The sequence below is a fragment of the Pangasianodon hypophthalmus genome, chromosome 16 (genome assembly GCF_027358585.1).
Source record: "Pangasianodon hypophthalmus isolate fPanHyp1 chromosome 16, fPanHyp1.pri, whole genome shotgun sequence".
In the NCBI taxonomy this organism is placed as follows: Eukaryota; Metazoa; Chordata; class Actinopteri; order Siluriformes; family Pangasiidae; genus Pangasianodon; species Pangasianodon hypophthalmus.
The window spans coordinates 24,467,251-24,493,226 of NC_069725.1; the positions used below are offsets into that span (position 1 = coordinate 24,467,251).

The 25,976-nt window shown below is 41.6% G+C and overlaps 3 protein-coding genes across 5 annotated transcripts; 1 reads left to right on the forward strand and 2 right to left on the reverse strand.

Annotated features, from left to right (window-relative positions):
• The first annotated feature begins 325 nt into the window (after positions 1 to 325).
• Positions 326 to 5,258, forward strand: rnf146 (ring finger protein 146). The gene is made up of 2 exons (XM_026921357.3): positions 326 to 512; positions 2,034 to 5,258. Exon 2 carries the CDS (start codon positions 2,035 to 2,037, stop codon positions 3,250 to 3,252), a length of 1,218 nt encoding a protein of 405 aa, XP_026777158.3. The 5' UTR covers positions 326 to 512; position 2,034; the 3' UTR covers positions 3,253 to 5,258.
• Positions 5,259 to 12,267: 7,009 nt separating this feature from the next.
• Positions 12,268 to 18,536, reverse strand: LOC113530680 (uncharacterized). Its single transcript, XM_026920904.3, has 6 exons — positions 18,378 to 18,536; positions 16,285 to 16,535; positions 14,687 to 15,043; positions 14,534 to 14,601; positions 13,453 to 14,011; positions 12,268 to 13,359 (listed from the first exon to the last, which is right to left on the reverse strand). The coding sequence occupies exons 2-6, from the start codon at positions 16,429 to 16,431 to the stop codon at positions 13,144 to 13,146; spliced, it is 1,347 nt and encodes a 448-aa protein (XP_026776705.3). The 5' UTR covers positions 16,432 to 16,535; positions 18,378 to 18,536; the 3' UTR covers positions 12,268 to 13,143.
• LOC113530682 (protein SOGA3) lies at positions 18,378 to 25,714 on the reverse strand. Of its 3 annotated transcripts, none has more exons than XM_053240907.1 (6): positions 25,514 to 25,714; positions 24,272 to 24,496; positions 23,450 to 23,608; positions 23,248 to 23,310; positions 21,478 to 22,950; positions 18,378 to 19,921 (listed from the first exon to the last, which is right to left on the reverse strand). In XM_053240907.1, the coding sequence occupies exons 1-6, from the start codon at positions 25,604 to 25,606 to the stop codon at positions 19,835 to 19,837; spliced, it is 2,100 nt and encodes a 699-aa protein (XP_053096882.1). In that variant the 5' UTR covers positions 25,607 to 25,714; the 3' UTR covers positions 18,378 to 19,834. The 3 variants fall into 3 exon arrangements, with proteins under 3 accessions (XP_053096882.1, XP_053096881.1, XP_053096880.1); XM_053240906.1 differs by having other exon boundaries at positions 18,378 to 20,120; positions 23,248 to 23,307; positions 25,514 to 25,713; XM_053240905.1 differs by having other exon boundaries at positions 18,378 to 20,120; positions 25,514 to 25,713.
• Positions 25,715 to 25,976: the final 262 nt, after the last annotated feature.

Sequence of the window (25,976 nt, forward strand, 5' to 3'; positions counted from 1 at the left end):
ATTATTTTGAAATGATTCTTTAAAAAATCTGAATTATTAGTAGATTAAAAGTAGGCTTTTTAGAAATCGATTAGACTTCATTTTGAATTTTTAAATGTTCACTCTGAAATAAAACATGATTTTTTTAGATAGGGGCAAAAACACAACATTCAGTTTCAGCTGTCAGGAACACAGATAAACTAATTATATTCAAAATAATAATATTTCAACTTTGACTTTTTTGCATTTAAATGTAAAATGTTTAGTTTAATGGCAGGATATCTGACGCCATACAGCTCACTTTATAAAGCATAATAAACGATTCCTCAGAGTCACTTAAAGGAGTCGTTCATGAGGAACCGATTCTTTGGTGAATCACACATCAGTAATTTCAGTCAGTGGGACTGAAAACATCGCAGGTTTCCTTTAAACAGCTTCTACACAGTTCTGAGTTTTAAAAAAATGAAAAGTCGATCTGTTCACAGCAGATGAGTGAAAAATAAATCTTGAAAGTCTCTGAGGAATTTTGACAGGTGAGTCGTTGACTGGTGTCTAAAGCAAAACTGCCTTAATTAGCACTAGCTTAGCCGGCTAGGCTAGCTGATCATAAACTTACTTTCTCTTACATTCTCTCGCTAGAAATATGATCATTCTGTAAAAATACTGAATGATACAATAAATTATGATAACCACAATCCATGTAGGTTTTATCCTAAAATAAATATGCTGTTTCTCTGCGGTATGGAGTTACATTTTGTGACATGAATAAGGCCGCGGTTTTAGCAAGCTAATGCTAGCACCTGTCTCTGCTAAGGCCTGTAAACAGAGGTCAGATTTACTAGCAATAGATATTTCTAAAACAGGAATCTGTCTAAAAGATTAGCGAGGTATTATTTCTATGTTTTGTTCCACAACAGACCAAATTCGTCGTGGATAAGATTGAAGATGTGAACAGGTTTAGCTAGTTAGCGGTGTTGCTAAGCGCTGTGTTGTGGAGGCTTTGTTTGTTTGTTTGTTTGTTTTTGTGTTTGTGGGTGTGATTCTCTGCCGTCCTGCTGGAAACACATCATTAAAGATTAAACACGAAAGAAATCACAGAGTAAATCAATCACCTGCTTTTCTACAGATATAACACTGTCCCGATTCACTGTTTTAAAGTGTTAAAGGTTTCATTAGGAATGAGCGATATGGCAGAAACATCACATCACAATACCTGACATCTTCACGATAAACAAGGTGTATCGAGATATTCAGGCCTGATGCTGGCGAGGTTTTGCTCACTAAGCACCATCAGGGTGGACAGGTTAAGGATAATTTCTAAAAAGATTTAGAAGAACTAAAGTAATGGATGTAAATAGTTTATAAATATCCTTTTGGTTACGTTTTAAAGCGAGTGATAAAAGCACCGACACCTGACGATAACGACGATACGAATTTGATTATTTACCTCTAACAGCACATCCGTAACGTGTTTTATTCCTCTTACACCACACCAGGTTGCAGTTTTTTTAAAATTATTACAAAGCTCTGACACTGGAGACTCCTTCCATAATTGTTAAATAAACGTCTCGTTACAGAAAACTTCACCTTATCAACTGCGATCAGGTGTGTGATGTTAGGGTTGGAATTAAACACCCAGGTGAGGAGGATCTCGACGATTGTATCAGAAATATCAGACTTAATGTGATGGTTTGTAGTGAAACATAGCAAACTGTGGACAGTTTAAGACTTTAGTGTGTAAAATGTTTCACTGATAAATAGTTTAATGCAAAAATTAGATATATAGCAGGTGAAATATCTTCAACAAAGACTTCTGTATTTGTCGGAAAATTCAAATTAACACGTGAGTGTGTTCTGTCATACACGTTACTGTACAAAAAAATAGCTTTATCGAGACATTGTTATGTCCTGATACTTTATAAAAAATTACTTTTTTAATGTAAATTAATGTCGTAAATATTAAATATAAATCCATATTTTATTTTTCAGTTTATAGAGGAGTGTGTGGTGGTTTGTGTTTGTGAAACTGACGTGTGTTTGCACTCTTCTCTCAGAATGGCTAGCTGTGGAGAGGTCGATCACTCCATGGACGCGCTGGCCTCGGGGAAAAAAGTGGGCGGGGTCAGAGACGGCAGCGGAAGCCCCTCCCCTTCTCCTCCCCCTTCACTTCCTGTACCGGAGTGCGCTATATGCCTGCAGACTTGCGTCCACCCAGTGCGCCTCCCCTGCGGCCACGTCTTCTGCTTCCTGTGCGTGAAGGGCGCGTCCTGGCACAGCAAGCGCTGCGCCCTCTGCAGACAGGAAGTGCCCGAGGACTTCCTGGACCGTCCCACGCTGCTTTCTCCAGAGGAGCTGAAGGCCACGGCGACGGGAGGGCGGAGCTTAGGCGGCCACGCCTGGTACTACGAAGGGCGCAACGGTTGGTGGCAGTATGACGAGCGCACGAGCCGCGAGCTGGAGGAGGCTTACCGCGAGGGGAAGAAGAGCGCCGAGATGCTCATCGCCGGCTTCCTGTACGTGGCCGACCTGGAGAACATGGTGCAGTACAGACGCAACGAGCACGGACGCCGCAGGAGGATGAAGCGTGACGCCGTGGACGTTCCTAAAAAGGGCGTGGCTGGACTAAGGCTGGATCCAGAACCCGCAACAGGATCCGGATCCAATTCCGTTCCCGGATCTGGATCAGTTTCTCCGGCATTTCCAGGCCCCGTACCCGCGGATTCGGATGGAGGGGTAACGGAGAGCAATGTCAGAGAGAGAGACGTCCGGACAGAGAGACAGCTGAGAGAGAGACAGAGGGACAGAGTTTCTCCAGGCTTCGCTGATCCTACAGCCGCCGATCTGGCACTGAATTCAGAAGCCGCGACGTCGGAGAGGGAGAACTCGGCAGACGGAGCCGATATAAACGGAGCGATTCGCTCTCAGGCTGCGTTTGCCCCGCCCCCGATCCGCCCTCCCATCATGCTGGGCGGCGACCGTGACCTTCAGCTTAATCCTCAACTCGTCCAGGCGTTCGCGCAGCTCCACATCGGACGAGCCGCACACGAAGAGGACGAGGAACAGGAAGTGGACGACGAAGACGACGGAGATAACGAAGACGATTCGGCTGCTGCACCCGATCCGTCCGGTTACGAATCGGAAACAGGAACGAGTGAAGATGAAGATGAGGAAGGAGAAGACGACGCGGAAGGCTTGAGGCACAGACTGCAGAGGATGGACGGCGGAGTTCGGTCCCGCAGTCCTGACGGCCAGTGCACGGTGACGGAGGTGTAGCGGTCGGAGATGCGAAACGTGAACATAGCTACATCTGTAAACGTGGACGGTTTAGAGCTTGAGAAGCAGGACGTGCACTTCTGTCTTAAACGTCGCGTTCTTTACGAACCTTTGGCTGTATCCCAAACTCTAGCATGTGGAAAGAACGTCCGGTTAGTTTTGGTGTATGAGGATACTGCGTCACAAAGACAGGAAGAAGAAACTTTGTAATTGAAAATTCAAGCCAGCTAGCTAGCTAATCGGCTAATTAGAAATCGCCCGCCTGCCTGTAGAGTCCACACGGAAGCATAACGCTAAAACTACGACTTCTAGCTATAACTTTATGCGTTATTACGATATACGTTTAATTCGATGTGAACTCGCTCGCTGCAGTTTCTCAGTGTTCAAACTGCTTCCGGTGCGTCGCGAGTAATACTTACGTTTGCTGAGCCACCGAGAACAACACACGAAACATCACGTAACCGCTATCACGAAATAAAAACTCTGTATTCTAGCATTTCTAAATAATAATAATAATAATAATAATAATAAACAGCCAACACTCTTGTGAGAACACTAACGACGCGTCTAGAGTTTGGGACGGAGCTTTTGTGTGTTATTCTGATTTTTACTGACGTACATCGCAGCACCTCCCGGATCTTTTTTTCGTATCTATGTACGAGGTTATGTAGATACGAGATATAAACGTCTGTACGTACGAAGCGGAGACGTAAAGTGCGAATCGCTGACTGCGTTCTCCATGAGCTGAGACACGGAGGTGTTGCACTGCTGAATATCCGAACAAGCAAAAAACATAATCGTCTAATAAATTAATGTTCATTCAGCCAGAGCGGGAGGAAGACGAGGACGAAGAGCTTTCAGTGTGAGTGTGTGTGAGTGTGTGTGAGTGTGTGTGAGTGTGTGTGAGTGTGTGTGAGTGTGTGTGAGTGTGTGTGAGTGTGTGTGAGTGTGTGTGAGTGTGTGTGTGATGCATTGTGTGAATGTCTTTTGTTCTTTCTTCCTCCCTTCATCCTGTCTTTCTTTAGCATTTGTATGAGTAATGCAGACTCAACTTTCCTTCCTTTCTCTCTCCCCCCCTCTCTCTCTCCCCCTCTCTCTCTCTCTCTCTCTCTCTCTCTCTCTCTCTCTCTCTCTCTCTCTCTCCCCCTCTCTCTCTCTCTCTCTCTCTCTCTCTCGCAAAGCTGAGCTCCAAAAATTAGTCCTTTGAGTGTCTGTCTGTCTCTTTAATCTGTCTTTTGCCTCTCTTTGTAAATCTGTCTCTCTGTCTTTCTCTTTGTTTGTCTCATCTCATCTTTCTGTCTCTGTCTCTTTTGGAGTCTTTCTCTCTCTCTCTCTCTCTCTCTCTCTCTCTCTTTCTGTCAGTCTGTCCTCCTCTCTGTTCTCGTCAGCTCTATATTTATGTCACTGGCGTGTCAGTAAAACATTTCACTCAGTAAAACATTTCACTCGGATATTATTCACACCTTGTCATGTTTCATAATGTGGAAGAAAAACGAATACATCATTAGAAGGTCGTTCGTCTGAGATCCGTCTTACTCACACTCACGTCTCTCTCTAACAGGGCAGAACTTCATCAGATCACACTGCAGTAGAATCATGACTCCAGATAGTAGTAGTAGTAGTGTGTGTGTGTGTGTGTGTGTGTGTGTGTGCGCGCTATGTCTCATATCTCACTCGTTTTTTTTTAAACGTATGTTACTGTGATGCGTTTTGAAGGAAGTGCCCGTGTCCCAGGCTGAGACGCTATGAACTCTGGGAAATGGAGTTTTATTTGAGGATTTTATTGTAGTTGTAGTCTTTCTTCAACATCTGGTTCTGACAAATTTAATTATTGTTTTTTTCCCCCCAGTCCAGTTGTTTGGGATTTTTTTTTGTCATCAAACAAAAAGAAATGATAATAGCTATGATAACTTCTTTTGCTGTATTTTGTTTTAATGGTGGTGTGTTTTCTTTTTTGTTACTAAGTTGTTTGAATTAATAAAGTGTTGTCTATTATTTGTCTGAAATGATGCATCCTGAATTTATTTTCACACTTTAACAAGCAGAAGTGGAGCTATAATAATAATAATAATAATAATAATAATAATAATAATAATAATAATAATAATTATAATTATAATAACATTTTCACTGCTTTGGCATTGTACACATAAAGCTATAAACTTCATAACTCACACATGCATTAATTATGGATTTATTCAAATAAATTATTAGCCCCTTCTTCTTCTAATCTGTTGCAGATCCTGAGCAGATTTAGATGCGCACTTTTCTTTATCAGAAGTAGCTCATAGCTCATGATTAATTAAATCTTTGTAATTAATTAATTAATTAAAAGTGAAGTTTCTCACCTGTTGAGTGTGTGATAAAAATCAGCGTGAGTGTGAGGTGAATGAAGTGTGTATTTACAGTGAAAACACAAAACTACTCTGCAGTACTGACGCTGAAACACTAAACTGTGTGAGTGTGTGTGTGTGTGTGTGTGTGTGTGTGAGAGAGAGGGTCGGGCTCAGAGATGAGGTGATAATCTCTTGTGGAGACGACAGCTGTTGGCTGGGACAGTTCTCACGACACACACACACACGAGGGAAGTGTCATTTTCACACTCCTCCAAGCCTCCTTACACACACACACACACACACACACACACACACTGATGCTTGACCGTTACAAGTAACTCATACATCATTCCCCTAATCAGTTGCGTCCTGCATTAGTTCTTCTACATCTCCTTTCACTTCCTGTTATTCTGATTTACGCACATGAAGTCACTGATGTCATTTCCTGTATGTCTTTCACCCTACGTTCACAATAGCCACCAACAAAGCGATAAGTGAGTTTTCATTTTCTATGTACGTGCAGGACAAGCAGCCAACAAATACCAATACAAAAACAAAAATTTTACCAACAAATACTAAGTAAATAAGGTATGACGCTGTAAAGAAGCGACGAATCTAACCGACCGTCTGTTACGATTCCTCAGACCAATCCTGTGGAGCGCGTAGTCCGACGGTTCTTTAGTTCCTACCTGCAATTAGTTTCCAAAAATGGAAGAAAACCTTATAACTGTGCTTTCATCTTATCCTGACATACAAGAGCTCTCATCAGATGTGTACAGAGACGTTAGGAAGAAAAATAAAGCTGGGAAGCAGCAGCAGAGATCGCTGGTGCCTCTGGTGAGCGTACGTAGCTAGTACAGCTAGCCTGTTTTACTAAATCTGAGAAGGAATATAGTATGAACACAACACGTAGATAAAATGTAAATATATTTTAAACAAACATCATGTGTATAAATTATACAGTTTCTCATCAGGACAGTGCACACCTCCAAGCGGCAACAACATTCGCTCCCAAACTACAAGCGACACGAGAGTGTGAATGTAGGTTTATTGGCGCTTTGTGACTGCTCCAGTTGTTGCTTGTGGGTGTGGCCTATCCAGCTGTTCTTAAGTTCTGATGTAAAATGGTGGTAGTTAAAATATTTTACAGCGCATCCAGAAAATGTAATTAGAAACTAAATGCAGGAAGGAACTGACTGAGAAACTGAGAAATGGACGTCTAATTGGATTGGTGCTAAAACCACGACCACTTCCCTACATAGTGCCCGAGTTAAGTCCACTACCTGCACCATGTACAGGATCCACAGCGCAGTGGTGGTGATGAGATGTTCACCGTATCCATTACCTTCTCTGTCTGAGCCGCACTCTGGAGCAGAGGAAGTGAGAAGTGTCATTACGTGTCATTAGTGTCACCTCAGTGAAGGAGACCGCGAGTGATCCGTATCAGAAATGCAGACAGAGGAATATAACCTGGCGTCTGGCGAACATCTCGAACCTGCTTCTGCTGAACACACCACCGAAGCATGCTCAGTATCCGTCTGCTCACAGCGGGATGGAGGCTCTCTCGCTTCGTCCTCTCTGACCCTCACAGCGCTCTGCATACGCCAGCTTCCACTCCGTAACCTCATTTACCCGACACCTCAAACACGCGCTTACCTTCTCTCTCAGCAGCGACGAGTGGTCTAGCCTGGTTTCTGGAGTGGAAGAATCTCCGAGCACACTGTGTCTTCTCACATGTACTGGGAAAATTCAAAGAAAACGTTCACACTGGATTTTATAATGTATATGTTCTTCTTTCTTTCTATTTCTAGATAAGAGCGAGACAGGAATGAGAGTACACATCTCTGAGAATAAAAGTAATATTTAGTGGTGGGGAGAGTCTACACGACGTCTACATTTTATAAAGTCTTTTGAAGACCTGAAACAACACTTTTGTTTGTATACAAGCCCTCAAACTTAATATGGATCAATAATTAAAAATAAAACATTCTGTTCCGTGCTGTTGCAGTAAAATACTGTGATGAAGCAGAGTCACTGTTACCACCACAGAGTTGATTATTTTCCTATAACAGCATGTCCTCGGGTGTTTTACTCCTTTTACACCACCGCAATTTATCAACAGTTACAATTCTTATTTATTAAAGAACCACACATCATACTTTTTATCTGTTTATAGTTACATTTAATGTTGTTAAGCCTGTCTTTTTTCTCTGTCTTGAAGTTAATAAGGCAAAAAAAACGCAGCTTGTCATGTTACAGAGAAACCACAAAGAAGCGTAAACTCCTCTGTCCTGAAGAAAAGTTAAAGTTACAGCTTCACCTCTGACTGTTACAAAGCGCTGACACTGGAGACTCCTTCCATAAATGTTACATAAACACATTTTTCCTTACAGAAATCTTCACCGTATCAACGATTCTTAACATTCATGAATTATTATGTGGTGCGTCTGCTGTACACGTCCCTGTGAATGAGCTGTTGCTATAGAAACGATAACGTATCAGAACCAGTGCATTAATATAAACCTGCGCTACTGTCAGAGCTGCTGTTATAGAAAATTAATCAACACCTTCTGACCAATCACAATCCAGAATCCTGACGTCATGATTCGGCACTGACCCAGGCTGTTTGGGCGTATATGGTGCTCCAGACTTTCAGCATCACAGTCACTCATCTGAGATATTTTTTACCTTTTATAACCTTTAAATATGATCATGTGGACCGAGCTGATCCCAGATCAGCACTCGTCCTGTCCGGAGCAGGTGCTATGAAAAATAGCTGTGGAGTGTCGTAATGGAGACGGACACAAAATGTGGCCTGAATTTTACAGCGAGCTGGGAATACACACTGACCTCATGAGATCGAGTTATAGACAGATCACACACATTACATTCATTACGGCAGTGAGGTCCGACCCCTCACACACACACACACACACACACACTATCTCTCTCACTCTGTCGTGCTCAGGCTGAAATGACCCAACATGTTTTCCAAAATGAATCTCGAGTCACTTCACTTCACTTTTACAGTAAAAAATCCTAACTATATTACAGAGACGATGTTCAGCTTTGATGCTTCGGTTAGTGTGTGTATTGTGTGTCTCTTTAATGCACAGCTTTATATTTCTGTAAGTTTCCTGAAGGTCACAATCCTGTTTTGGTTTATGACACACCACTTTCGAATTCTGGATTGTGATTGGTCAGAAGGTGTTGATTAATTCTCTAGAACAGCAGCTCTAACAGGAGTGCAGCTGCAAATCACAGGTTTATTTATAATTAATGAACTCGTTCTAATACGTTATCGTTTCTATAGCAACAGCTCACTCACAGGGACGTGTACAGAAGAAAAATAAACGTGTGTATTCATTGATTCGCTGAAGGAGACGGTTATTTAACACTGATGGAAGGAGTCTCCAGTGTCAGCGCTTTTAACAGTCAGATGTAAAGCTGTAACTTCATAAAATTAAATTTGTGCCAAAAGTATTGAACGTAACTTTTCAAGAAATGAAAAAATATACAGTGAGAAAGAAGAGAAACACTCTGAAACTGAAAACAGTGAACGCTGCCAGAGTTTTCGTTTACTTTTTCGTTTGGCACAAATTTCATTCCATGTAACTTTATGTTTTCTGATGTCTTCAGGACAGAGGAGTTTACGCTTCTTCGCGGTTTCTCAGTAACACGACAAGCTTCGTTTTTTTTTTGCCTTATTAACTTCAAGAGAGAATAAAGAGAGGCTGGTGAGGGAACGAGTGTTTATAGCTGCTATAATGTAAGTGACAACAGGAACGAACTTGTTTTGTGGATGTTCTACAAACTTAAATGTAACTATAAATGGATAAAATGTACGACAGTAGTAACAGTAACTCCGCTTCATCACACCACTCTGTTACTCAGTATTTTACTGTAACACACACACACACACTGTATATTAATAACTTATTATATAGATAATGAGCTTTGGTTCAGTATATAATTTTTTTATAGTATTTATATAGCAATTTTCTTCTTCAGCACTGGTGTAAGATCAGTATTTAAGTGCTTCATACAGTTTATAAAGAGTTATATATGTTACAGTATATGGTGTTGTGTCATATTGTGTATAGTTTTGTGGGATTTTCTGGTGTTGTATTCAGTTTGTCGAGTCTTACTGTGTATTAAATAATTTCTGTAGTTGTCTTTAGGAACATCTTTAGGATTAGCCTTTCCCACAGAGACCGCTCTGTGACATCATGGAGACTCTCCAGCTGTCTGGAAGTACTTTAGTGTGTACTGCATTTATGTGTGTGTGTGTGTGTGAGTGTGTGTTCTTGAGTATGTATCTAATCTTGTATAACACAGAGCAGACCATCTTTAGAGACCATTAGAGAGAGTAATGCGTCATGGCGAATGGTTACACGTTGAAGAGAAAGAAAGAGGGATTAGCACCAGGCTAAATGGAGAGGTGGTGACATCGCTAAACACAGACAGACATGATGAGAGACAACGAGACGACCGTTAATATTTTTAACATCAAAAGAAGAGTTGCATCGACTCTACATCTTATTAAATCCCACAGTTCATAGCAGGCTTAAGGGGATGTGATGATAAATCAGTGTGATAAGGAACACTTAAGAAAAACTGATTTTTAACATAATAATATAAAAAAAAACACAAAGATTTTCAGGAACTCTTCCTCAGATTGAAGACTCACTATACATAAATTTATACAAACTCGCTAGTTCTCATCATGTTATAGCTAGGAATTAATTTCAGGAGGGGATGAGGAGATAAATATTTTCACCACATGCCCTGACAAGCCTTTTTAGAGCGGATGCCAGACGGTAGAAGTGCTATTCAGAATTTTTCATTTAATTATTTAAAGCAGCATTTATCATTCATTAGAGCAATCTTGCCATGCTGATAAGACTAATAGGTGTAGGAAATAAACCAGATAGTTCCACGGAAAGCGATTAAAATAACATGCTGGTAATATGAAAGAAATAACGTCTTACATTATAAAACCAGATCAATGGAAAAATGCACGATTCCAATTGGCTAATTCTGTTTCAAACCATAACAGGTGATAGCCAATAAAATGTGCTTAAACAAAAGAAGGGAAGTGTTTGGCACTGAGCTTGTGTGTTACGTTAATCACCAAACAATCACCTGCCTGATCCATCCTGATGCCCTGCTTCTGGGTGGAGATCTCTTCGGCTGGAGATCGCTCGTGCCGTGGAGACGGCTCGGGGATCTCATACGGGGAGTTTAGGTTTAACAAACCGGACTTCATGTGAAAACTGTGATGAATTTCCTGGTTGCACATTTGCACTATTTGTCCCTGTAGTACACAGTTATAGAGAGAATGATTTATAATCGCACTATCGGGTGTCACACAGATGAGGATGGGTCCCTTTTGAGTCTGGTTCCTCTCAAGGTTTCTTCCTCATGATGTCTCAGGGAGTTTTTCCTCACCACCGTCACCTCTGGCTTGCGGATTAGGGATAAACTTATACATTCACAATTCATTTTGATTTAATTTAATTTGAATGTATATATTTCTGTAAAGCTGCTTTGTGAAAATGTCCATTGTTAAAACTGCTATACAAATAAAATTGAATTGAATGAGTAAGAATTTGGAATTGTCATAAAATATTTCAGGGTGGGTTCAAACCCGAACTCCACCTGCTAGCTACGCCTCTGGATATGAACTTTTTTCTTTTTTTTGTTAATAACTGGAATTACAAATACATTTGTTGTTCAACAGCTTGATAAAAGAGGCCGTTTGGAGTCAGTAATTTCGACATGCATTTTTCACGTTGTTAAACTGGTGACTGTAAGCTTCCCTTCCTCGTTAGCTGCATTAGCCTCAATGAACCTTTTTGGCTTGAACCATCACTTTAATTCACCTTCGCAGCTAATTAAATGTCTGAGAGGCAGCCAAGCCTTGTTAAAATACCTCTTTGAGCTGTGTGTGTATGCATGTGTGTGTTTGGTGTTTGTGTGTGTGTGTGTTTTCATAATCACACACCCATCTTGCCTGTATGTATATATAATCTTGTCCTTGGCGGTCAGTGTCTAAGATTTCTGGCACCAAAACAACGTCACGCTAGCTATTCCAGGCCCGAGTGCCACATAGCAGAGCAGGCTCGGGTGACGCCGAGAGGTGCATTGTGGGTAGGAACGGGTGTCGTTAGTCTGTAGGACTCGTTGGGATGTGAATAGATGGCCTGCTAGTGATGCTTTAGAGTGATGAGACGAGGACAAGGAGTGCTAATGCGCCTTAATGAGGATGAAAGGATGCGGCATGAAATATGGACCTTACAGGAGAGAGAGAGAGAGAGAGAGAGAGAGAAAGCACTTTATTATCTATGTAACATAAACATGATATTTTTCTTGCATGTATCATTTTAATTTTATCCTCCTCTGGCTGCAAGACATTATATAAATAAAGAACTGTTATAAATTATAAACGTTATTATTATTATTATTATTATTATTATTATCATTATTATTATTAGAGGTAGAAGAAAGCTGAGCAAATATCAGAGGTGATACATGTTGAGAGAAAAATATTTCATCCTTTTGACCCTTTTTGTTTTCCGTACTCAGTCTCTAATATGTAATTTGTACTATATTATCATGACTTTATCATATTTTAAGCATTTTAGTTTTTGTGAAAAAAGTTATACAACAAAAGAAATGATCATCAGAAGCTTTAATACCTTTAAAAATGGATTAAACAAAAAAAAATACAAGTGTGAAGTAACATTTTCAGGCTCACAGCACAGTCTGGAAAGAAAATTCGAGTTTTGGTTTGAAAGACTGCAGTGTTTTGAATTAAGATACTTCAAGAGGACATGAAAAGCTATACGTTCACCACACCATAATGAGGTAAAGCCCTTTATAAAGAGGTGAAAATCAGAAAAGAAACACAGTGTTTCTACTCTAAACAAGTGGCAAGTCCATTTTAAACAATATTCCAGATGTTTCTTCACCAAATAATTGAATTCTCATAGCGCATTTAATGTTGTTCGTCTTGGGAGGGAAGTTGTGTGCAGATTGTGATTATATCACATCAGAAACTTATAATACTGAAAATATAATATAGTTACATTACAGTCCCTCAAACACCAACCGAGTGGCACTTTTAAGAACACAAGAAGAGAGAAAAAAAGTAAAAGCAAAGAAGGAAAAGCAAAAATCCAAAAAACAATCCCAACTTCAAATATGACATGATAGAAAAGAATGGAGAAATGAGTAAAGTCCAAGTGAAGAGAAGTTTATAGGCACAGAAGAGCATCAGGCCACTTGTCTATATTACACTCCAAACATTTTATATTTACATCAGCACTGTTACAGTAAATTATTTTAGGGTTTACAGGAAGATCACAGCTCTTTACATTTTCATTGTTTTAAATTCAAGTTTGTAATACAAGGCGTGTGTATATATACAGCGAAACACACGAAGAAGTGAGATAGAGTGAAGTGTGAAAAGATAGAAAAAATATGAAAGATGGAAACATTCCAAAAGGACAAAGGTCAAAGGTGAAAATTTTACTGTGTCCATCCCTCCTGCTCACATGATCACGGTTTCTGTGTACAAACTGTAGTTATTGAAGCGCTGCTTGGATTTACAGGCGGGACTGAGTGAGCGGGATCTAGGAACAACGTGCGTGGTTATTGTAGCTGTTGGGGCGTGGCTTGCCCACCGGGATGGAGGCCGCTGATTGGCTGGACGAGCCGGACGAGAGAAACTCCTTCTGGGTGTAGTGGGGGATGAGTCACAGCTCGCCTGGAGGAATCAAAACACATTATGCGTGAGTGAATGTTTAACTTGCCCTTGAAGGAAATTTCAGTTTTAGCAAAAATTGTTTAGTCCCCTCACCTGGTGTGGTGATGGCGTGTTCCTTGGTGATGGTGTAGAGCAATTACCCAGAATCCTCTCTGTCATCCTGAAGTCAGTCTGTAGATTGTCCATCCCCCAATGAGAGGTCTTGACACCCGCTTTTGCACCTCTGTGTTCCCAGTTCTGAAGTGTTACAGGCACCTCAGTGTCCTTGGCGGGTACGTGCTTGGACCCCCGGCTTCCACTGAGCTTCGGGGACCTGGGCACTACTTTGGGCACCAGCGTGGTCACAATTCCATCCTCAATCAGTGTTTTCCCTTCATTCTCCTGCAACATGGCACCGAATTTCCGCAGGACAGATGGGCTGCCGCACCTCCGGTCCAATAGAGGGCACTTCGGCGAGTCGGAAAAGTGTGCAGGGCGAGCGGAGACATGGGGGCTGTCTCTCTGCTTGATTGGCGGTTTATTGACTGATTTCTCAGGGGAGGTGACCTGGTCTTTCCAGCTGACATGTCGGACTCGGGGTTCGTCCCAAGCTGAGCCTTTATTCTTCCTGTTCTGCGCTTCCTCAAATTCACCCAGCGACACACAGCCAATCCTGTGGCAGAGCGGATAACCCAAACAACCAATCAGAGAAAACAAATGGCTAGCAGGAAATCCTTTATTTATAACTGAGACACTGTTTAGACGTGTTGTAGCTCCCTACATAGGCGGCATGTTAGGGGAAAAATAAAGACTGTCCTATCCAGAAAACTCCTTTGAGCCATTTATTTTGGCAGAATTTGAAAGCAGTATGACATTTGTTTTTCCTTGATTTAAGTGATCCCATTCCTTCAACAAATACTGCGGACCAAACTCCTCTGACTGAGAAGTCGTTTAATAAATTTGCTGGGGTTTTTTTGTTAATATTTGTGTTTGTAGATTATCAGAAGTTGTTCTGTTCTAATGTCACCTTTGTAGCTAGTTTATTCAGTTAACATGCTAGCTTCTCTCATGGGTTCTTCCTCATGCCGTCACACACTACATTCAGACTAGCGAGTGACAAAGCAACAGGCGACTGGTGACTGTTTACATTCTTATATTAGTGAAGAATGATAGAGTCGTTGTTTAAGACACAAACCTGTCAGTCACTGGCCACTGATTACTTCCGTTCTGATGAGTGTAAACACTCTGATTCTGGATGGAGCTCTGAAGAGAGAGAAAATGGATAAATCACCAATCCAAACACTGAACCTGATAGCGTAAAGACAGGATAAAAGTTCTAGACACTCACCGTATGTGGAGCTCCACGTGGTTTCTCTCGGCTTTGGCTCAAACTCCCACTTTCCATCCCGAGGTATCCGTCCAGAATATCTAACATCACATCCTGACCTTTAACAGTGTAACTCTGAGGACCCGCAAAGCCATTGTTCTGATAATTAACACCATAACTGCACGTGTCTTTGGTGTAATTACTCGGGTGTTTAAAAGTCTGGTGTTGCACTGGGGCGTTGTTTACATTTCCGCCATGGTAACCGTTGTTAGGGTAACCACTGGCGTTGGTGACAGGAAGTAAGGTGATGTCCAGCTGAGCGTTGGAGTTTGGGTTGATCTCACTGGCTCCCCTGCGTGCTTCCACCACCTTATATAACTGCAACACACACACACACACACACACAGCATAAGTCTAACCGTCAGACGCTATCAGTACACACTGCTGGTTTGTGTGTAGCATGTGCACAATTTGTTTAGTGTGTGTATGTGACCTAACAGCTGACTCTCTGTGAATTTAATAAGATAGTTAACACAGTAACACATCTGTTGTAAATGTCTGTGTGTGTGTGTGTGTGTGTGTGTGTGCACATGTGTGTGTGCTCATTCCAGCATATTCTACTTAATTAGTGTCCTGTGCCGGAGGGTGTGTATGTACGAGTGTCCATTCCAATGTTATTAAATTTGTTCATATCCTCTTTCAGAGTGCATGTGCGTGTGTGTGTGTGTGTGTGTGTGTGTGTGTGTGTCTATTTGGGCGGAGCTATTCTTACACATATAAACACACTCTGGAACACACACTATGCCAGCTACAGAGATAGACACACTGTGCTGCCAGCTCTGGGGGGTCAACACCCATTCAACCAATCAGAAACTTCGCCCCGTACCCAGAGTGGCAACAACAACAACAACAACAACAACAACAATAACAATAACAACAACAGCAGCAGCAGCAGCAGCAGCACAGTGCTGTGGAGCTTGTGCAGAAATCGCTGCAGCTCATTGGCCTGTTTAATAGGTGTGTGTTTATGTAAATGTAATGTTATGTAATGTTGTTGTTTGCTTGATGTTTGTTAGTATTTGTGCACTGTGTGTCGCTGTTAATGAGTGTTAGTTTGTGTTTGTTAGTATGTATTAGTATTTGTTGGATTTCTAAGTGTTGTTTAGCATTTAATTTTTTGTTTACTGTTAGTATTAACTATACAGTCTTGCTGGTATTAGCAAAACCAGGTGTTTGTTGATGATTAGTGTTTAGTTATGTTACTGTTTGCTGATGTTAGAGGATTAGCATTTGTTAGTGTTTGTTAGTGTTGCAGTTGATTGTTTATGTTTGTTGCCAGTGTTTCAATTGTTTGTTTGTTTGCTGGTTTTGCTGGTGTTTGTTGGTTCTCGTTGGCATCTGTTGCAGTTTGCCGGTGTTTGTGGGACTGTTAATTGTTTGTATTGTATTTTTTGTGGTATTTGGTATTGTAGTATTTGTTACTGTTTGGCAGTGTTTGCTTGTGTTTGCTGGAGTGTATTAAGAATTGAAGTTGTTAGTTTTGTCATTGAATTTTTTCAGTCTTTGTTCTAGTCTGTTGCTGAGCGGTGTTTGTTTGTTTGTTTGTTTGTTTGTCTCACCTCTTCTATCTTCCTCTGCACTTCCTGCAGTTGCTCCTCCCACTGCTGCATTTCTGAGTCGAAGGAGTCGAGCAAGTCCACGCCCTCTCCGCTCCACACACACACTCCAGGATCCACACCACAGTGCAGGTCCAGGGCAGCCATCATGCGCTCTGTGTGTGTGTGTGTGTGTGTGTGTGTGTGTGTGTGTGTGTTCGTTCCACTGATGTGTCGAGTTCAGCTGTATATCAGAATGGGAAGTAAGACTGTTTCTGAAAGAGAGAAAGACAGAGAGAGTCAGTACTCTAAACCCCGGGCAGTGTTTATTCTGCTCTGTCTCTTCCTTCTGACCGACATGTCAGTGTTTCCTGACTGAGAAAGAGAGGAAGATCAGAGGAGAAAAGAGAAAAGTGAGCAAAGAATGAAATTTGTAAAAGGGAAATTTAAGAGAGAAGGGAAAGGGTTAACAAATAGGAAAGTGACAGTAATGGGGTCAAGAAAAGAGGAATGTGAAAGGGAAAAAGGGATAAAAGGGGAAGAGTAAAGGAAAAAAGAAAGAGTAAAAGGGACCAGAAAAAAAAGAGGAAGTTGGAAAAGGGAAATCTAAAAATAGGAAATAGGAGAAAGTTCAAGAAAGGGTAAATGAGGAAAAAATTGATGAGGAGATTAGGGAAAAGAGGAAATGGGGAAAGGAAGGACAGAGAGGACATGGTAATGAGTGGAACAAATGGGTTAAAAAGAAATAAGAGTAAAGAAATTAAGAAAGCAGGCAAAAGAAGAAAGTAGGTGAATGGGGAAAAATACAGCAATGGAGGAAAGGGTGGAAAGGGAAGAGAAAGGAAAAGAGAACAGGTATCAGTATTTAGTTTAGTATACTTTCTAATAATGTATAAAGTGTGTGTTTTATATTAGTATTTATATTATACACTGCAGCTTGCAGTAATTATATATAGTGTATTGCAGTAAGTCAGGAAATTAGTTGTAAAGCTTCTCCCTCTGTGTGAGTTTGTTAAAATATCTCGGATAAGGTCGTCTTCCCGGCGAGATCTTTCTCAGCGTTTCCTTCACCCAGATCTGATGAGGTCACCGACCCCTGACAGATGAGGACCTCTGACCTGCTTGGAAGGGACCGGAGTCCGCTCCTTTCCAAAATACCACCCGAGTGTTATTCCATAACGTGTGTTTGATTTATGGGTGTGTATGAGCTGTGCGATCAGAAATCGGACACCTGAGTGTCTCCCGGGTGCCGGATGGGACCAGCGTGTGATGTAAGAAGTGCAGAATATTTAGACCTCTGTCACTAGGCTATGGATCAGAAACCGAGGCACGGAGATGATTTATAACATCAGTGTAGTCATATATACGGACAGAGTGAGTCAGAGAGCTGTGAAATAAACCTCACATGCTGATTACTTCAAACGTTCCACATAAGTAACCAAATTTTTATACGTTATTTTCCTTCTCAAACCAAATGGAAAAATTACTGGCCCATAACAGACGACTTTGCTATTGATTTACATTCATTTGTCAGTTTTTTTAAATAAGAGAGATTTAGCTTTTTCCTACGTCATCACAACTCGCTGTTTACTCGTTAGATATAGAAACACAACTCGGATATTTAAACAGAGTTAGCGGACTAATATAGCTAGCTAGTCAGGTTGTATTACATTGGCGAGCTAAATGCATCTACGAGAACATTTGCAATTTACAAACAAATATCACGGGCAATCAGGACAGCCAGTAATGCAAGAGTAGTGATGTTTAAGGCGGAGAAATATGACGATATGATATTAATATTGCGATACATTGTTACAATATTTCTTTCTGCGAATTTTACAAATCTCATCAGTACGATGATGAACTTAATTAATCAGTTACTGTTACAGAAGCTCAACAAGTAGCTTGTAACATTACAATCTAGTTTTTGTACAAACTATAAATGTTTTTTTGTTCACAAACTTGAATATTATGATACAAACAGCAGCGTATATCATAAAAATATAAAAATTCAAATATCATAATATATTCTCACATAATAATAATATATCTCAATCTATCATACACTGTAGCTATAGAGTAAATATTACACCAGATGTGCACTTCACACTTCTTACCGGTTGTGAGATGTGAAGCGGGTCTGTGAGTGTGAATCATAAACGAATGAAGTCCTGTATTTGAGAAATTTCTCCTTTCAGTCCTCTCTATAAAGTCCCCTGGAGCTGAATTTTAAAATATTTTAAGATCAACAAGCAGCTCGCTCCTCCTTTCTCCAGAACAGACACTTACTGAATGATGGTACGGCTGAAGCCCGGGAACTTTATAGCTCTTCTTTTTTTTCTATTTCCACCGCGGCGTCACTCAGGCCGGTGTGTCATAACAGCAGATTTATTACCACCATGTGAGCGCCTGTCGTCACCGACATCCCCAGGTTATAATTACAGCAGCACACAGGGCCTGGTTGGACACGAGTGTGTTTACATGGCTGTGTTTTCAGGTTTATTTTTAACGCGGCTGTTGCTTTTGCTGTTGCTGCTCTGGTTTAGGACACGGCAGATTCTGAGATCGTGTGAGTTTCTGCACAGGCTGGAGTTTTTCCTCAACAACAGAATCCTAAACACGATCACACACACAGTCCATTGGTTAACGCTTGTTTTTATTGTTTATTATTATGCATTTATTCTGAGAGCAGGATTAGAGCAATTCGATCCGTCTGCAGTCTACACACTTGCGGTGGTTTTAATTTAGCGATACACTTGTACGATAGGTGTGTATGCGGTGTGTCTGCATTCTGCACGCTGTTTTTGTCCTATATTATCTCACACTTTGCACTATGTGCACTTGTGTGTATTGTGTCGTGGTTTAGAGATGTCTGACCACCCTGAAGTTTTCCTATAACACTTCCCAAAGGGTTTTAATCCTTTTACGCCACATATACAGTATTTGCTGAGGATTACAATATTTTATTTATTTATTTTTTATCTGTTTATAGTTACAATTAAGGTTGTAGAACGTTCATGAAACAGGTTAGTTCCTGTTGTCACTTACGTTATAGCAGCTATAAACACTCGTTCCATCACCAGCCTCTCTTTATTCTCTCTCTTTAAGTTGATAAGACAAAAAAATGCAGCTTGTCATGTTACCAAAAAACCGCAAAGTTACAGTTTTACCTCTGATTGGTACAAAACGCTGACACTGGAGACTCCTTCCATAAATGTTACATAAATGTCTCCTTACAGAAATCTTGAACTTCTAATGTTGAAATGGATGAAGTGATTCCTGTCGTGCAGTCACTCACCTCTGGAACCAATCAGAGTCTTCATTAGGTAGCAGCAGGAATTCTGGGAAATTACATCCTAAATCTTGCAGCACTTTTGCACATTTGCTTCAATGACGCAGGTTGTTATGACAAATATAAAGAAAAATATTGAAGATGGTATGATCCTCTATGACAGCAGTGCATTCTGGGTAATGTAGTCACATTTGGCAGTCCATGTAGTTAAAATTAGATTTTGCATTCTGGCAGAAAATGAAAGGCACTCTGTCTTTGTAATTTAAGTTCCAGTGGCTTTAGTCAGCGAAACGCTCTGGGAAACGTGGTCCTGTGTGCATTCTGGGTGTTGTGCTCCCGGTTTTCTTGAGAAGCGCGCCTCCTGTAATTCTGCATGAACGGAAAACGAGCACAACATCTACATACGAACAAAACGAAAGGACAAAAGGTCTGCTAACGAAAGGATGAGACAGAGAGATCACAGCACGAAAAAGAGGGTGAAAAGAAAAACCAGCTTGAACATGGTGGCGTAGGAAAGCGAGGAGAAGAGCAGTAGGATGAGGATGAGTAAAATGATCGGCTGAAACATCTGGGCAAAAAAAACAACAACAACAACAACAACAGCAGAATTAAGAAAGAGATGTGCATCAAAAACCACAGAGGGATGCAAGAAGAGACAGGGTCAGGGGAAAGAGAGAAACCGTCAGTGATGGTGAATTATTTAAAGCAATAGTTCACATGGGAAGCTAAGAGAGGCTAAAGGAAGCAGTTAGCATAAAGTTTTTAATGCTAATCAAGCCATATCATGTTCATCATCAACATACTAGAGGACAACTTCAGAGCAAATTTAACTCAACCACAGACACACAGTCACACGTCAAACCATTCGGTAAAATCTCCCAGTTACTGTAATTAATATCATCAAATCGTAAATTCATTTTATTAATCAGTGAGTTTGTTGTGGTTCCCATAGCAACGGGTGATGTCACTGTGTTGTGTTTAAGTTTCAGTTTCTATTTCAGTCCTGTCTCCGCCCTCTTTGCCCTTAGTTCAATTCAATTCAGTTCGATTTTAACACTTTTAACAACTTTACATTGTCACAAAGCAGCTTTACAGAAATATATAAAGCGATTGGTGAATACATGCGTCTGTCTGATAGGAAATCTTAATGAGTTTGTGTATTTATACGCTCAGTGTTTCCATGTGCGTCACCGAAATCTTAGTGTGTGTGTGTTTGCTGTTATTTCTAAAAAACTTGCTCTGGTTTCTTAGTTTTGGATTTTTCTGGTTTCATTTTCTGGATTATCCCGTGCTAATGCTGAGCTGTCTGTGGTGCTTGGACTGTTACATGAATAAAATCCCCGAAAGTTTTCAGTTAAAACATACGCTGGAGCATAAACAGGCTAATGTGTAATGTAAATAACACCTATAATTAATTATTTCACTTAGAAGTCATAAAGCTGGTGCTGATATGCTGTATTTCAGCAGCCCTGAAGGAGGTTGTTGGTTTTTTTGCAACATTTTCTAGATCTGAAAAATTTCTAGAGCTGATTTATTGATTTATTTTTCCAGCCCAGAAATTAGTTCCACACCCAGCTAGAAGAAAACCTCTCAGCCCTACCCCTTTAGCTTAAAAGGCAACTCGTGAGGCAAATGTAGTTTAGCAAAGGAGGTGGAGTCAGTTGTGCGAAAGGGTGGAGGCGTGTCTATATTTTCATTTCAATTGTAATTCCCTTCACATGCAGCAGAGGGCTCTAAAATTACTAACTGCCCCTTTAAAATTTTAAATATGAAATATGAATAAATTTTCTGCAATATCAAGCGCACACTCACCAGAACTGACTTTACTTTTTTTAAAACCATTGACCAGTGGGTCGCATTAAACACACACACACACGCCACACACACACACGCCACATACACACGACACACACACGCACACTTACAGACAGCCGCTCTTCCGAATGTGTTTCCTCCCGTTTGGATCCGTCCAGTCTCTCTATAAATCCCATAAACCCCTGCAGCTCGTTTCTGAACTCGTTCATCTGCGTGCCGATGCGGTGGAGCAGCTGCCGTTCACGTGTCCTCACGTCTTCATCATCAGCTCCATCGCCATCCTCTCCTCCAGTCTGCTCTCCATCAGCCACAAACTCCTGTGTGTGAGCGATGAGGAGCTCGATGGTGTGTGTCAGACGCTCTGCCTCAGCTCGGATCTCCGTCACGCGCTGACGCTCGCGAGGTGAGCGAGGGAGGAGTGGAGGAGTGGAGCGACGGATGAGGGGATGAGGAGAGACAGACGAGTGCAGCATGTCCTCAGAGTCGCTTTCACCTCCGATGGGGCCTTCACGCTTCTGAGGGAGAGGGAGGAGTGATGAAGAGGAGGAGTCATCGCTTTCTCCTTCTCTTCCTCCTCTTTCTTCTCCTCCACTTTTATCCCTTTCTCTTCTGCCTTGATCTGCTGTTTCTCCTCTTCCTCCTCCTTCCTGTTCTCCTATTCTTCCTCCTTCTTCTCTTTCTTTTAGTGCTTCTTTTGCTCTAGTTCCTTCTTCTAAATTTCCTCCTCCTCCTTTTTCTTGTCTTCCTTCCTCTTCTTCTCTTCTTCCTCTGCTTTCTTTTCCTCCTCCTCCTTCTTCTTCTTTATTTCCTACTGCTCTTCCTTCTCCTCCTCCTACTTGTCTTCCTCCTCCCCCTTCTTCTCTTCTTCCTTCTCCTCCTCGTCCTCCTCTTTCTTCTCTTCCTCCATCATCACTCTGTTTATTAAGCATCACTCTCTTCTCATACTGCAGCTGCATCACTTTCCCGCTCAGCTCATTCACCTGCAGCCGTGCTGCTTTCAGCTCCTCCTTCAACATCTCCATAGCCGTAGCTCCGCCCTCTGATGTTAAAGCTCCACCCTCAGCTGCACGCCTCGAAGCCTCTTTAAAACGCAGCTTTTTCAGCTCGCTCTTCACTTTCCTGTTCTGCTCCTCCACGTCTGCCAAATTTCGCCGCAAAAATTCCGCCTCGTCCTCCACTAGCTGCAGCTGCTGCCTCAGCTCAGAAAGCCCCGCCCCTTGATTTACATCAGCCACGCCCTCCGTCGCTCCTGGAGACAATTCTTCTCCTCCTCTCATGTTGTCTAGCTCCGCCCTCAGAGCTTGGTTCTCCAACTCCAGCTCGACGATCTTGCGCCCCAGGATGTTGGCCTCTTCCTCTACCAATCGGAGGCGGAGCCTCAGCTCTGACTGACGGGCGGTGGGCGGGCCCACGGCTTCACCTTTAAACTGGAGGCTGTCGAAGTCACCATAAAAGGAGCGATACTTCTGCAGCTCCTGCTCTGCATCATCCTTCTCCTTGTCGAGCTTCGCCATCTTCTTCCTCATGAGCATCATTTCCTCATTAATGAAGGACAGCTGGCACTTCAGATCCTCGCTGTCCTCCTGACCATCAAACAACGATAAAATAATAATAATAATAAATAATAGTCAAACAATTGTTTATTTTATTCATATAACTTATATTTAAAGTACAGCAAGCAAAAAAAAAAACAAAACAAGAAGAATCCTCATGTTTGGTTCTGGTGAAAAAGACACACTACTAGAGATGAGTTATTTATTATTTATTTCTCTTATGAATATAATCTTATGAATTATCTGGTAAAGCTAATATCCATGTTTTTTATTTTACTACGTGTTTAATGAAAATTCATGTTTAATGAGTGAAAATTGTGCACTCACTTCACTGAGGGTCTGAGTGTTCTTCCTCTCACTCCTCTGAGCATCTTTACTGCCTCTCCTCTTCTGACAGCACACACACACACACACACACACACACACCACACATTAAAACAGTGAACCTGCACTACACGTTTAAAGATAAAACGTTCTGAAGTGATAACAGTGTGTGTGTGTGTGTGTGTGTGTGTGTGTGTGTGTGTACCTCTCTGGATCTCTCCAGCTCGTTCTGCAGTGTCTCTTTGTTGACCTCCAGCTCAATGAGTTTCTCTCTCAGTCTCTCGTTCTCTTCCTCCGTCTTTGTGCGTTTCTCCTCCACGTTCTTCAGCTCATTGTGGAGCCTCACCGACACATCCTTCGCCACCTGACACAACCCACACACTCACCAGGCTTACTGCATGTGTGTGTGTGTGTGTGTGTGTGTGTGTGTTATTAACTGAAGGTTTCATTGGTTTGAATGCAGTGCACTACTAACCCTAGGGCTGCGATTTCAGCAATAGCAACATTTTAACTGAAATTTTCTAAATTCTACGGAGCGTGTGGTCCGACGTTTCTTCAGTTCCCCTTTCACACCTTTAGTTCCTAGTCATGATTCATCTTATCCTGTCATTAAATGTGTACAGAGACGTTAGAACGCAAAATAAAGCTTGGAAGGAAGCAGCAGAGATTGTTGGTGCCTCAGGTGAGTGTGTGTAGCTAGTACAGCTAGCTCGCTTTGTTAATCTAATCTGAGAAAGAAGCTAGTACCAAGCCGATCATGTAACAGGCAAATCACACAAACAACTTTCACCCTGATTCGTACGTTATTTAATTTTTGTTTAACTAGTTAGCTTTAATGTATAGCTACTACTGTTTCTCAAACCCACAAGTAACAATAGTAGCAGTTGCTACAAACCCACAATTACAACCGTCACAAGCTACTTTTCACCCGCTAGCGTGAAGGTAGTGTAATAACGTGATGATGTAATAGAATGCGCCACTAGAACCTACTGTGGTTTTGTAAATTTCAATACTTGACTCGTCTCACCTTCAGGTCTTGCTCCAGGTTCCTGAGCAGTTCCTCGTCGATCTCTCTTCCCGATGTGTATCGCAGGTGTTTGCGCTCGGCTTTGCGCACACGGTACTGCAGGATCCTGCAGTTTTTATTGGCTCGCTCGAGCTCTCGTCGCAGCTCATGTAGCCGGCAAGTGTCTTCCTCATAAAACGCATCATGCATCTCCTCCATCTCCACACGCATCTCCTGAACCTCACTCTGCACAAACACAGAATGTGAGTGGTGAATAAGCTGTGATGAAATAAACCATCGTCGCAATTTCTCCCCAATTCCAGTTCCCACCCACCAGTCAGCTCTGTCCTATCACACAACAGCTACAAGCCAGGAAGGGTGAAGGCTCACACGTGCTTCCTCCGAGACACGTGAAACCCGACAATCGCAGCTTTTCAAACTGCCGCTCCTGCTGCATCACAGGGAGGCGTAACACATTCGGAAGAAAGCTCTTTCTGCCCTCTTCCACATACAAGAGCTCACAGATGCACCCGATTGGCTAGTGTCACTGTGATTGACAGGGGAAGGAGTAAGCCCCTCCCACGGCCAGTTTTGTTCTCTAGACTCCCGGCGATGGATGGCTGTGGCATGTCAATATTCAAACTTACGAACTCTGGACGATAGATCGGACGAACGCTTTTCTGTCGCTCTGTTGTTGACTTTTGTTCACGCTGAAATGTCCTGCAGTGGAGAGTTTCATATTTGTTTTCATGAAAAAAAATTTCTAGACTTTGTTTGTGTAGTGAAACAATTTCCCAAATATTCCTTTTCTTATTTTAAGGTGTGTCAAAAAAAACAAAAATAAAATTGAAAACTGTTTCCTTGTTTCGCTCAGAAACGAAAACCCACGTCACAGTATTATGACGTGAGCACGTACCGGGTTTGGGCAAATTCTTACGTCACACAATTTTAATTATATTATAATTAAAAAAAAAATTCAGGAACCAGTGAGAGTAACAAGAAGCACTATCTCTACCCTTTCATCCAATGTTAATGCCATTTTTCACCTGTAAGGAGAAAATAAATATAAAAATAAGTGCAATAAGTAAATAAACAATAAATACAGAATCACGTGTATGCAGTTTAACTCCCACTGGTTCCTGACTTTTCAGACATCCTGCAATTATCTCAGTCCCTTTCTGCACAAATCAGTACATCATGACATGATTGTGTGTGTGTGTGTGTGTGTGTGTGTGTGTGTGTGTGTGTAAGCAGGAAACGCACTCTGAGAGCTTCATTCTCATCCTGTAACCTCCGGAGCTGCTCGTGCAGCTCTTCATCCCGGCCCGGTTCCGGTTCCGCCGGTTCGCTTTGCATGTTTCTGCTGTTTCAGTGTTTGGGTCGCTCTCTGTAACGGAGTGTGTGTGTGTGTGTGTGTGTGTGTGTGTGATGATACCGGATCCTCCCATAAACCGGAAGCGTTACCGGGAGGTTGCCAGGTTAGACTCATTATCCTTCCTCATGGCACATTTAAAATCCTCTTTTTAATAATCTTTATCATTACAAAATAAACATAAATTACCAACACAAAGCTCAGTGTAATCTGCTTTTATTTCAGTGTAGGATCACTGAAGATCAGGGTTGCCAGATCTGTTTTGAGCTGATTTTTAAGGGTGAAAAGTATTTATACATGTACAATAACATTTACATCAGAATACACCGGAATTTATTCATTATAGCAAAATGA

Excerpts from the sequence above, each read along its gene's own strand:
- LOC113530682 (XM_053240905.1), bottom strand. The coding sequence starts at position 25,606 with ATGCAAAGCGAACCGGCGGAACCGGAACCGGGCCGGGATGAAGAGCTG. Across the intron at positions 24,497-25,513 it reads ATGAGAATGAAGCTCTCAGA|AGTGAGGTTCAGGAGATGCG; the intron begins GTGCGTTTCCTG and ends GTGTTTGTGCAG. Across the intron at positions 22,951-23,247 it reads ACACTCAGACCCTCAGTGAA|GAGGACAGCGAGGATCTGAA; the intron begins GTGAGTGCACAA and ends TTTGATGGTCAG.
- rnf146 (XM_026921357.3), top strand. The coding sequence starts at position 2,035 with ATGGCTAGCTGTGGAGAGGTCGATCACTCCATGGACGCGCTGGCCTCG.
- LOC113530680 (XM_026920904.3), bottom strand. The coding sequence starts at position 16,431 with ATGATGGCTGCCCTGGACCTGCACTGTGGTGTGGATCCTGGAGTGTGT. Across the intron at positions 14,602-14,686 it reads CACGTGGAGCTCCACATACG|AGCTCCATCCAGAATCAGAG; the intron begins GTGAGTGTCTAG and ends CTCTCTCTTCAG. Across the intron at positions 14,012-14,533 it reads CAGTGGCCAGTGACTGACAG|GATTGGCTGTGTGTCGCTGG; the intron begins GTTTGTGTCTTA and ends GCTCTGCCACAG.